This window comes from Kwoniella dejecticola, chromosome 2 (assembly GCF_000512565.2).
Source record: "Kwoniella dejecticola CBS 10117 chromosome 2, complete sequence".
NCBI classification, from domain to species: Eukaryota; Fungi; Basidiomycota; class Tremellomycetes; order Tremellales; family Cryptococcaceae; genus Kwoniella; species Kwoniella dejecticola.
In genome coordinates, this window is record NC_089302.1 from 1900992 (window position 1) to 1912817 (window position 11826).

At 48.3% G+C, this 11826-nt stretch overlaps 4 protein-coding genes across 4 annotated transcripts; 2 read left to right on the forward strand and 2 right to left on the reverse strand.

Annotated features, from left to right (window-relative positions):
- Nucleotides 1–127: 127 nt before the first annotated feature.
- I303_102145 (uncharacterized protein) lies at nucleotides 128–4971 on the forward strand (the record flags this gene model as incomplete). Its single annotated transcript, XM_065968476.1, has 11 exons — nucleotides 128–1027; nucleotides 1094–1172; nucleotides 1234–1352; nucleotides 1412–1766; nucleotides 1820–2166; nucleotides 2222–3060; nucleotides 3116–3882; nucleotides 3934–4309; nucleotides 4380–4641; nucleotides 4708–4860; nucleotides 4942–4971. 11 exons carry the CDS (start codon nucleotides 128–130, stop codon nucleotides 4969–4971), a joined length of 4227 nt encoding a protein of 1408 aa, XP_065824548.1.
- A 400-nt stretch (nucleotides 4972–5371) lies between these two features.
- Nucleotides 5372–7169, reverse strand: I303_102146 (uncharacterized protein; the record flags this gene model as incomplete). The annotated part of the gene is made up of 8 exons (XM_018405067.1): nucleotides 5372–5606; nucleotides 5726–6247; nucleotides 6367–6452; nucleotides 6530–6550; nucleotides 6646–6736; nucleotides 6800–6844; nucleotides 6929–7012; nucleotides 7087–7169. The coding sequence occupies 8 exons, from the start codon at nucleotides 7167–7169 to the stop codon at nucleotides 5372–5374; spliced, it is 1167 nt and encodes a 388-aa protein (XP_018265348.1).
- Nucleotides 7170–7460: 291 nt separating this feature from the next.
- Nucleotides 7461–9550, forward strand: I303_102147 (uncharacterized protein; the record flags this gene model as incomplete). The annotated part of the gene is made up of 3 exons (XM_018405066.1): nucleotides 7461–8279; nucleotides 8378–8642; nucleotides 8811–9550. 3 exons carry the CDS (start codon nucleotides 7461–7463, stop codon nucleotides 9548–9550), a joined length of 1824 nt encoding a protein of 607 aa, XP_018265347.1.
- Nucleotides 9551–10038: 488 nt separating this feature from the next.
- I303_102148 (60S ribosomal protein eL20) lies at nucleotides 10039–10843 on the reverse strand (the record flags this gene model as incomplete). The annotated part of the gene is made up of 3 exons (XM_018405065.1): nucleotides 10039–10053; nucleotides 10150–10464; nucleotides 10655–10843. 3 exons carry the CDS (start codon nucleotides 10841–10843, stop codon nucleotides 10039–10041), a joined length of 519 nt encoding a protein of 172 aa, XP_018265346.1.
- Between the last annotated feature and the right edge of the window lie 983 nt (nucleotides 10844–11826).

The window sequence follows — 11826 nt, forward strand, 5'->3', positions numbered from 1 at the left end:
ACCCTCAATAAAAGCATCATAGATTCCAGCATCTTTGCTTGCTCTCATACCATGTGCATATAAACCGACCCAGTGTCCCTTGTGGAGTGCATCAGGAGCGTACACGGTACATGATTGAAGAGATCACATGAGCTTCTTCGCCACCTCCGCATTCGAAAACAACATACCTCCACCTCGCAAGATTGACAATATTGATGACCATATAGATAGAATGTCAACATCGATAGATCTGACCGGGGGCGACTCGAGCGAAGATGAAAATGATAAACGATCAAGCTCGACCCCTCATCAGCATGCACACCATCACCATCACCAACAAGGGGACTCGAATGGCATAGCCTCATCCAGCGCTTTGGGCTCAAACATGAACATGACCACATCAACGCAAAATACCGCCGGGCATCCGCACGGACCCATTTCGACCTCGACAAATTTCATAAATCATTCGTCCTCATCACCACTCCCTTCTTCCTCATCTCAACAACGACAACATTTGACGAACAATCATGGTAACAATAATGATGATGATCATGATACCAACGGAATAGTCTTCACAGGATCAAACATGAAATCACCAACACCCTCCTCGACATTCTCGCATACAGCAATAGCTGGTCCAAGCAATTCGGGCTTCAGCCAATACGCTTCTTCCCCCCAACCTCATGCTCACGTTCAGCCAAGTCTCTCTCGTCATAATTCCAATGTGACAGGATGGACACCTCCTATCCCCTCTCAACATCCCTACACGCCTCATCAAGTAGGAATGAACGGCTCGGCATCGACGTCGACTTCGATGGGTATAGATGCCTCTTCAGCTATCGATCTAACGAGTCGCAATATCCCCTCACCGCCGCCAGCCCCAGTGAATGACAAGAGGCCAATCTGTATAGGCTCATTATGGTCGCAAGCCATCATGCTTTATCCTTGTCCTGCTGTGGTCGTCGGCGCTCAACCCCCGGCAGAGAGCAAGGAGAAGTACGAGGTAGTGCATTTCAGAAATGGGGAGCTCTTGAGAGTCAAGCTCAAGGTATGTTAGCTTAAACCCTCGGATATTTGTGGCGTGTAGCTGACGAGATCGCCCGTCATGTTCCAGCATCGAGCAGCTGGAACGCCAGCTAGGAAGGGCGAGCCAAATAACCTCTTGATGCGAGATACTATACAGGTCTTGACTCGTGAGCTCATCGCCCATTCCGTTTCAGGATTACACACTGATCGTTGCTACTCCTTTGCTAGCATCTCTCATGACTTTCGTCGGCGATCTTGATGCAGGCTTGGCGGACCCATTGACCGGTCTCATGCAAAGAGGTTTAGTCAGGTTAGAAGGTTTTGTACAGAGAGTACAACCTGAAGTAGTGAGCTCATCAATGCGATGATTAATTCAACGAGCTAACCAGCTGACGTTATATCTCAGCATCACTTCGCTGTCAAGATTAATGTCCTCTTGTTCACCTTACCCTCGAATGTTCAATATATCGCAAATCTCCTCGCGACCATGTCACAATACCTTGTTGATCCCATACCGCCATACGACCCATCTCGACATTCGGAGCAACCTCGATATGAAAATGCGCATGGTGGAGGGGCGTTCGCTGCTCAGATGGCTGCGATGGCACAAAGGAGGGCAGCAATGGCGAGTGGGGGGTACGGAATGGTGTTTGCCGATAAAGAAAGGGAGAAAGCAACTCAGGTGGAAGTTCAGAGAAAGCAGGTAGATGAGGTATTTAAGAGTCTGGATAACGGTGGTGAATTGGAACAAAGTGATCCAGGTAAGTCTGGCGTACAATCCTGCTAGCCTCCAACTGATCGGTAATTCTTACAGGACCCCTGATCAAGACAAATCTCTTTCCTCACCAACGCAGAGCCCTCACATTCTTTCTTCAGCGCGAACAGGATTCTTTGTCACTCAAACAGGCGAAGAAAAACGCCAAGAAAGCCCTCAAGAAGTCAAAGACAGAATCCAGCGGAGAAAGCACCCCTTCCGAAGATGCTGAGAAGGGTAAGGAGAAAGAAAAGGACAAGGTGGATGATCCGAGGTCGCTCTGGGAGGGTATCAGAGACGAAAAGGGGAAAGTACGAACGTGGAAGAACAAGATCACTGGCGAAGAAACTCGAGCTAAGAAAGGGGAGAAACCCGATGATAGCAAGGGTGCGATCTTAGCGGACGATGTGAGCCATTTCTGTCGACCGATATACTCGATACTGAGCTGACGAGATAGCGTAGATGGGTCTGGGTAAGACTTTATCGGTAGTTTCGTTGGTCGCGGCCACCCGAAGCTCAGCTCATGATTGGGCAAAAAGCAAAATCGAAAGGCTCACCCCTACCCCTGGCGAGCCAGAGAAGGATGATAGCGATCTTAAGTCATCTTTCAAGACCAAAGTTTTCGGCATGCCCGATCTAGAAGCAAACGGCGTGGATAGTAAAGGCAAAAAGCGAAAGCGGGATGCCGAACTTGGCAAAGCGTTATCTGCTCGGAGATCGAGAATAGCCGTCAAATCCAAAGGAACTCTGTTGGTATGTCCCATGTCTACAATAGCCAATTGGGAAGACCAGATCAAAGAGCACTGGAATGGACCTGTCGAGATTGTCGGAGGAGCTGCCGGCGTGATGCCGCCAAAGGTCATCGAGCGCAAATGGAAGCCGCCAAAAGCGGATGGAGAGGACTCTTCGGAGGATGAGATGGAGAATTTCGACGTCTTGAAGGTGTACATCTATCATGGACCAAGTCGTCGGCCAGACCCCCAATTCATTTCTGATTTCGACGTGGTCATCACCTCATACAACACCCTTGCGAACGAATTTTCGAAACAGACTGGATTCGACACCGAGTCGAACACTCCCTCTGAGACTGCCGAGAACAGCGGAGAGGAGATCGACGTCACAGGTGACACCTCGCTCAACTCGCGAGCTACCAAGCCGGAAGTGGAAGCCGAAATCAAGGCGATGGAAGTCGCTGCTCTGATGAGGACCAACAAGAAAAAGGGAAAGTCGAAGGTCCCCATCACGGAGACAAGCCCTTTACAAGCAATCGACTGGTTCAGAGTGGTCCTGGATGAAGCTCAGTGAGCATATTACAGTTAACACGGGAACTTACGCGTTGGCTGATCATTGTGCTAGCTACATCAAAACCGCATCGACCGTAGCCTCGCAAGCCGCCTGTGCGCTTGAGGCAGATCGCCGAGTGGCACTTTCTGGTACACCAATTCAGAACAAGATTGAGGATGTATGGGCTCTATTCAAGTTCCTGCGAGTCAGTCCAGTGGACGAAAAGGATGTTTTCACCCAGTATATCTCATCACCCTGTAAATATGGAGAACAAATCGGTGTAGCCCGACTTCAACTTGTCATGCGATGTTGTACGCTTCGACGGACAAAAGACTCGACAGCCGAAGATGGTAAGAAGATTCTCAACCTGCCGCCAAGGAAAGAAGTACAGCTCTGGCTTGAACTTCGTGAAGACGAGCGGCAAGTGTACAATGAACGCGCTTCCGCTGCCAAGGATAGAGTTGGCGAACTAAAAGCCAAGAACGAGCTTGGGAAGAATTACGCAAATATGCTACAAGAAGTCTTGCGACTACGACAAATCTGTAATCATGTTGATTTGGCGATGCTGGGGTCCGTTGAAGAAGATTATGACGGTACAATCATGGATTACCAAGTGGCCATCAAAGGCATAGAAGCGAACGGCTTGAACTTGTCCCGAGCAATTGCTGTCTGCTGTTTCCTCAAGGAAGGTGCTGGGGCTTTGTGTACTGGTTGTAATTACGACTACGGAGACTACTTTCCCGACATCGGACTAGGTGGAGTAGAGGAATTTGCGGAGAAGGCCAAACCTAAGAAGTTGACGATCAAGCCTGTCTTGACAAGATGTTTGCATCTTTATTGTAAGTCTCTCGAGAACAAGTTCGTGAATTTGCGCTTATACATGTTGGCAGGTCCGGCTTGTTTCAAGAGCCAAGTGTATTCCGATTATAACAAACGAGGCAAATCCAATGTTGCACGAGCATGCGGCACGTGCAATGTCATGCTCCGATTGCCTTCCGACATTATCGAGGTCACGCCGCCCGAATGCGAAGCTAATGGGGAGGTAATCACTGATCAACCTAAACGCGCGACGAGGAAGAAATACGTCAGACCACCAGGAGAAAAACCGAATTTATCGACCAAGATGCAATACCTTCATGACGAGCTTCTTACACTGTCGAAGAAGAACCCGAACTCACCGCATTACGATCCGTTTGCTATCAGCGATGATGGGGTGGAGGAGCTGGATAGTGAAGGGAAACCTCTGGTGACCAAAAGTATTGTCTTGTGAGCCTATTCCTGCTCCTGACGGAATGACAGCCCTGAACATACAGCTGACGGTCTGGATCTTTGGCAGTTCGCAATGGACGACAATGCTTGACAGGATATCAGATATGTTGGACGAGGCACAAATCCAATATTCTCGACTGGACGGTACAATGACGCGTGAAGAACGATCGCGAGCCATCGACGCTCTAAAATACAAGAAGTCGACCGAGGTCCTATTGGTCTCCACGCGAGCAGGTGGTGTGGGTTTGAATTTGACCGTGGCATCGAGGTGTTACTTAGTGGATCCTTACTGGAATCCATCGGTCGAAAGTCAAGCTATCGATCGTATTGTAAGTGTGGTCACATCGCGTTCGAAAGCTACTGCAGCTGATTTTGGCTGATGCACGCCTACACAGCATCGGATGGGTCAAACACGACCTGTATTGGCGGTAAAACTCATGATCAAAGATTCGATAGAGGAGAAGTTAGACAAGATACAGAAGAAGAAGGCGAATTTGGCACAGTTGTCGTTAAAGAACATGAGTAGGAAGGAGCTCATGGCTCAGAAAGTGTGTTCCGTTCATCTAAGGATATCTTTCCATCTGAGCGAGCTGGGCTAATCTGTGATTTGTGCGTGCGTGTTTGTGCAGACGGAAGAATTGGCGGATCTGTTCAGTTGATCATACGATCTTGACGCTTGGCCGGCATCTCGCGACTTCAGATACTTTCCAAGGGACAAGTTGGAATGTCCAGGTTGGGCGCTATGGCTACGCCAACTCGCGCGTGTAGATATGGGTGAGGTGACGAGAGGGGGAGAGAGAGAATGATGTGTGAAGGGCGCACGCCCCTGTAGAGCATGGCAGGAGATGTACGAAGATCCCCACATCTTCACGATTCCGAGACCTGATCATGTCATATACTACTATCATGCATTGACCTCATTTGATACTTAAGTGCTTGGCTGCAGCAGAGATACATTGAGAATACAACACAACTATATGAAAAACGAATGACATACAACAATCTAATTTTGGATACACACGTTTACCTCCATTGATCGTACTGGGAGTTCAGTGTAATTTACAACTTTGCTTTCGCACAACCTTTGTTGTCGTGATCGTGATCTTCTTCGTCACTGTCCGCGCCTTTCCAGTCATCCCACAGACCTTCTGCTTCGACAGCCCTCCTAAGCGGTCCTTCGCCATGCCGTATCTCGTGTGTTATCCGTTGTATCATCGTCTTTTGACCTGGTGCATTAATGGGGAAGTCGGGCTGCTGGTCAAAGCCTACACTTGCTGCTCTGATGAGGATAGCACTGAGTAACCTCACTTGATCAGTCCAGCTTTCAAGGATCACACAGCATATAGCAATGCTGACGTCGATCACTGGCTTGGATTTGACCCAAACTAATTCACATACTCAAGTCGAACTCACGCCGTTAGACCGTAGACTGGTTTTATACCTTGAGATTCTCTGCCTGTCAAGAACCTATGCATTCTGACTTTACCTTGGCCAAGTCCACGTTCTACTGCAGCTTCTGCACCTTCTGATTCTTTTGCATGTCCTTTACCAGCGGAGGTCGTTCTCTCGACGCGTGAGGTACTGCTTTCTCTCATACTTGTACGGGATATCGGTTCCGAACTTGATGCACTTGAACTCGCGGTACCAGTACTAGGACCAGTGGCCCAGATGATATCTCTATACCCGTAGAATCTACCTTCCTTGCCGCCTACATGACCATCATCCAAAGCGTAGTTGACGACAGGCGGAGGCGGAATCGAGTCGATCACCCAACTGGGGATGGACGAGAGACGGTGCGAGATGTTGTAGTGGAACGAAGGGATTTGAGAGGGTCTAGAATGCAGGAAGGCGCTCAAGGGCATCGAGAATAGTCTTTTGACTTCTTCGGGATTGAGGAGCGGTGTGAGAGTGTGGTCGGTGATGATGAATATGACTCTGACAAAACCACAAAGAGAGCCGAAGAATTCAGCTTCGACGGGTTTCATTTTTTTGATTGACATTTGACAATTGTGTCGGCCATATGATATGACTCGATTTAGCTTGAAGGTACTCACGGTGTGACAATCAATGAGTTCCCAGTGATAAACTTCTCCAGCTCGCAGAGCTTCATTACTTTGTTACGGTCCATCGGGAGTCCGATCTGATGTGAGCGGTCATGCCTGATGATCAGCTCCTTTGGTTTCCGTGAAGCAATAGATAGTGAAGAGGACATCTCACTTCTTCGTACGCTTCTCTCCGCTACGTGTGATGAGTTTCAAAGTCAACATCCCATCAAGTATGGCCGGTCCGTCCGGTAGCTGGGAGCTGCAAGGTACGACCGTAATGAGACTCACAGCTGTCCCTTCCGCATCGATATCACCTTCCTCGTACTTGCCTCCAGGCAGCGCCGTATCATGCGCATAAGTACGCATATCCCCCGCTCGGCTGATTCGCTTCCTTTCGTCAGCCTCCGGGTATCCTGTCTAGAGACTGGAGACATTGGCTCACGTAGATAGCAGAACATATAAATCCCCTAACCTGCCTACAAATAGTCTGGAGCGCAGCACACACAATCCAGTACATCCAGTCAATACAACACCTCTACGAAATGCGCATATGCGACCGAGAGGGACTTACATCACGGCCACAGCAGCTGATCTGCGCTTGGGATACCTCCGACTTTCCAGAGGTGGTACATATCGCTGAAGTCGGTATATGCACCTGCAAGTTCACGATATATCGATCAGCGTGACGGACCATTTTCACCTTGGCAGATAGCGAAGAGATAGATGTACTGCAGCGACTCCGGCTTCAACGGTGGAAGTAAATATTCTATAGTAGGCGGCATCTTCGTCGATGTCGTCCTCCTCCTCGTCATTATTGCTGAGGTTGCTGTCACCGACTGAAGGTCGAAATTGTTATCAGCATTTGAATGTGAGCCTGAAGCACCATATCCCCCTTAGGAGACCTGCTGCTGATCGGTTAAATTAAGACCGTAAACAAACCTATTTCCGACGGAACGCCTTCAGGAACCGAACCTCTGATTTGATTGATGTTTGACAGCTTGTGTCTTTAGGAAATATCTCAGCATAGCTTAACATACATTCTGACATGGAGTCCGCATGGTAAGACTGAGCGGACTCGCAACATGACACCATGATACCACACGATGCCTTTACCGCCGGCCACCTTCCCACCCATTCTGAACAACACCTCGTCTCAAATCCGATATGAAAGCGACACCGATAGCGATAACAATGTTCGGACTGCGCAAGGTAGAAGATCATATAGCTTCGAAATGCCGTCCGTAAATGCTGGAATAGTACAGGCTGACTCTGACACGTCCTCGGACGAAGAAGAGTCGATGTCTTCCACCTCCAGCGCAGAATTAGTCTCACGCCCTTCATCAGAGTCTGATTCAGATGAGGACGACAGCGAGGATGGAATCGATTTCTACTCCCATCTTAGAGTTCAGGAAGAAGACAGAACCCCAAGGAAGATCACGCGCAAGAAGGTCCAGCTTTTACAAGCCCTCCGATGCGTTTTCGTGGCTATCAGCAAAGCCAACGGCGAAAAGATAATCGAGGACGAGCTGAGGGGGCCAAGCTGCTCGCGAGGCGAAATTGGACTTGCATTAAGTGCGCGAGCTATTCATAAGCGTGAAGGATGTCAGGGAACTGCCTCGTCTGTAAAGAGAGGGCACCCGTCCAAAGGACCACTTTCCGAGTTGAGCGCGGTCATAGATACGCCCTGGACCAAATTAGTGCAGCTTCTAAGCTGTATGAAGTCCGCCTTCGATTCCGATTCCGATACAACGTCAGAGATCAAAGCCTGCTCAAACATACTCCACCATCTCGTCCAGCGAGAATTGTTACCTCTGAGCGGGGATAAAGGGTACATACGAACTCTGAACGGAATAGAATCTAGGTCGATACGGTCATTTCGGAGTATTGTTCAGCGGCAAGTCCTGCCGGGTCCTGTCCAAGAGGTAAGTCTGCTGCATATCTCCTGATTCGACCCATCGTGAGGACGTATAGCACGTTGGTAGCGAATGAGTGACGATTTGCATTACCTCGGGGATCGCAGCTCGCTCCCGATGATGCCAATGTTATAATCGCAATGCCGCCATTTCTCCATTTGCGCTTAATCTCGTTCGCGTTGCACGCTGAGCCGACAATACCTCGGATCCTAGATTTATCCCGACTGCCTATCCAGGACTTGGACGCGGATGCGAGCACGTTTCTGCGAGAACAAGATTTTCATTCGATACTTCGATTGGTCGGCGTGAATATACTCGACGTCCATTTGGTCGATCTATCTAACAATCGCTTGAGAAGTTCGACTGTTGACGGTGAGTAGTTGTCCCTTGCTTATCGTCCTTGCGCAAGTAGGCCAGTCCTGGCTGATCACATCGTACCACTTACATTCTGTCATTCTCTTCCTTTCTACCTCTTTCGGAACACTCTTTTGCCCGACTCGATTCATTCGACGTCTCGTTGATACGCCGATGTTGCGACAGACCAAAGTATCAACCTCACCCTCGATTCTTTCTTCAGCAACTTTCCATTCGTTAATATCGAAGCCATCGATCTGCGTTACAATCCAAAACTCAAATGTCTGCCACTGGGTATAGTCAGATTACCTCACCTCCAACACATCTTCACTGAGGGAACTCGCTTGACTAAAGCCAGACACAGAGGTGGATCTCACTTGGGATTTAGTGAGGGAGATTACCTGTACAGGTATTCTGGTTCTGAGATAGTATTGAACGTACCCAATTCGACTATGCGACTCAATCCCAAATACAGGAAATCAAGTTTAATATATCATTGTGTATCATCCCTCAAATTACCTGTATTCACCAACCAGTTCAAAAGTAAACAAGATCTGGAAGCGTATAATGAATCTATTGAAGATTGCTTGCCTGAACGATATCTGGGATTTTTCAGGAATGCGTATGCTTGTGATAGATGTTTAGAAATTCAATTGACCCTGCGTCCGGTCGGATCGACAGTGACGGGTTGGATCATGGATGATATACATGACTCTCGCTTGAAAGGAGCAGGAGAAGGAGAAGGCGAAGATGGACATGAACAGTCGAACCCCGAACATGGAGATGATAAGGTCAGATCGAATAAAATCATCAATATTTTGGGAAGGTGTTGTATCTCTTGTAAAAGACAAATCGCGGATAGGCATAGAAGACTTGGGATCGAAGTTCCTGAACAGCTTAGAATGGACCTTGAGGGCAGTCGTTGATACGACTCCTGGTGAATTGTTGTAATCAGTAGTCACTGTTGTATGTGTGTATGAGACCTTATCTTCTCGTGGCCCCTTTTCTGTTCAATGTCCCTACTTGCAGATGACTACTATGGCTTGCTTGCCATGGATCAGAAATATTTGACGCAGACTCTCACGCGAATGCGCATGATCAACGCTTGAGACACTCGTCACTCAAGGTTTTTCTTCTTGATATGCCCTCGACATTGATTTCGAAAGGATTAGATGACTGAATAATCCTCAGCCCCTCATACACACAGTCAGACTCTCAGTCCACCTCTCGCTTCCTTGCCGCAACCCGCCCAGACGTAGTCATGCTAAATGCCCATGGTCATGATCAGAATGCAAAGGTTCATCATGCTACCATTAAGTCCCTAGGTATAGCTATACAGACTGTGATTGTGACCGTCAACTAATCATCCAAAGTATCTATCATCCCTATGATCGTTCTCATTGGATTGAAAAGCTTAAGCCCAGGTGGCCTATCGAGGTAAAACTCATGTCAGCGATCCTTTCTTTATACGTGTTGCGTGGACAAAACGGGACTAGCTGAAAGACAGGGAGGAGGGAGCACTCACGGGTCGGTTGGCGGCGTACCAAGCCTTGCTCTTGGTTCGTCTGTGAGGGAGAGGGAATTTGAGTCCGGGTTCGAGGAGTTGTTTGATGTAAGGTCTTCTGATATCCTCCTTCTTCTCGATCTCGGCGACTCGGAGGATCTGCACACTTCTAAATCTAGCTCGGTGTCGGGCGGCCATATCTTGGTACATGGCTTCGACGGCCTCGGCTCGGGAGAGAGCTCGGAACTCCTTGACCATGTTGTGGGTACCTGATCGAGAGTCGTATCTGAGCCAGATGGCGAAGTTCTTGACCTTCAATGGCTTCTTCTCGTGAATCTGTGTGGTGCATTGAGGGCAATTGGAAGAAGAGGGGTTTGGTGTATTTGAATTAGATTGATTTGATTTGGATAATTTGAAGGTTGAGGTCATACGACGGAGTGATTGAAAGTAGGTGAGACGATAGAGAATCGGCATTATCAGCACTGAGTTCTATGACGCTAACATCATTGAATGAGCTTTTACTCACAACGTTGATGGCAACGATTTCACCGTTAGCTCGCTTAGCCTTCTTCAATTGACGAAGGTAGTACCAGTATCTGGACTTGGCGACAACCTCGTTGGGGGCGAAGATCCTCATTCGGTAGAGCTTGGGCTCTGGAGTAGCCTCGGTGGGGAGGGTTCGTCCAATGACGGAGTACTCGGTGAATCGGCCCATTCTATTGACGGAAAAGAGTATCAGCATTAAGAAGCTCCTTCTTTCGAGATGCCCTCAAATTCTTAAATCCTTCCAATCCGCACGTCTTCCTACAATCCCAGACAAACACCAGGAATAAGAATCAAGAGGTAGCTCCGAGGTACTTGCTTTCGATATCGCAGTAATAACAGAAGATCATCCCGTCCTTACTACCTTTCACAGTAGCTCGAACAGACGGACTCTCTTCGATATTGTGCGGTATCTCACCAAATCCTATTTATCGTCAGGATGCAGACATTGCCCCATGTATCTTCCTTGCTACCTCTTGATCCTCGTCTTCATCTTGCATGTCTGGGATCCATCTTTGCGCTCGTTGTCCGTCTGTCTCCATATATTCCATTTCCACTTCCGCTTCCATGTCTCATGCGAATGCGCAACCCACTTATAACGATTCTTTCTTCTCTTTGTGTTTTGTGATGACCTGATAGCTGCGATGGACAAGAGAAGTATACTCACTTGAAGGGGTTTTTGATGACTTGAAGTATGAGGAAAGGTATCAACGAGTATATCAATAACAATTAACTAAACAGCAGCCAGCAAGCATGCAACGACCAAGCGAGTGTGCCAGACGCTCAGAGTCCGAGTGAGTGAGAATCGACGGACAGAGTGAAGCAGCGTGGTATGCTACGGTGAGGCGATTGGCTATGGTGGGACAATGAAAATAGGATGGAACCAAAATGGCAAAGGCAGCAAGCGGGATGAGGCGGAAAAGCATGATGGCTTCCTAGTAAGAACTTCTTTTCGGCGCTAAGCTATCACCGATGACACCGCTTGATTCTTCCAGATGGGCTCTTCGCAAGATTGATTCCGTTATTTTGCCACCTGATGCAGACGTGGATATCTGAGATTACGTATGAAACGCGCCTGAATTGTTGATGACGGTGGGTGGCCCCGGTTGAGTTTGCTTTCCGACTGGCCGATTGATTGAATGCATGTCTTGATTT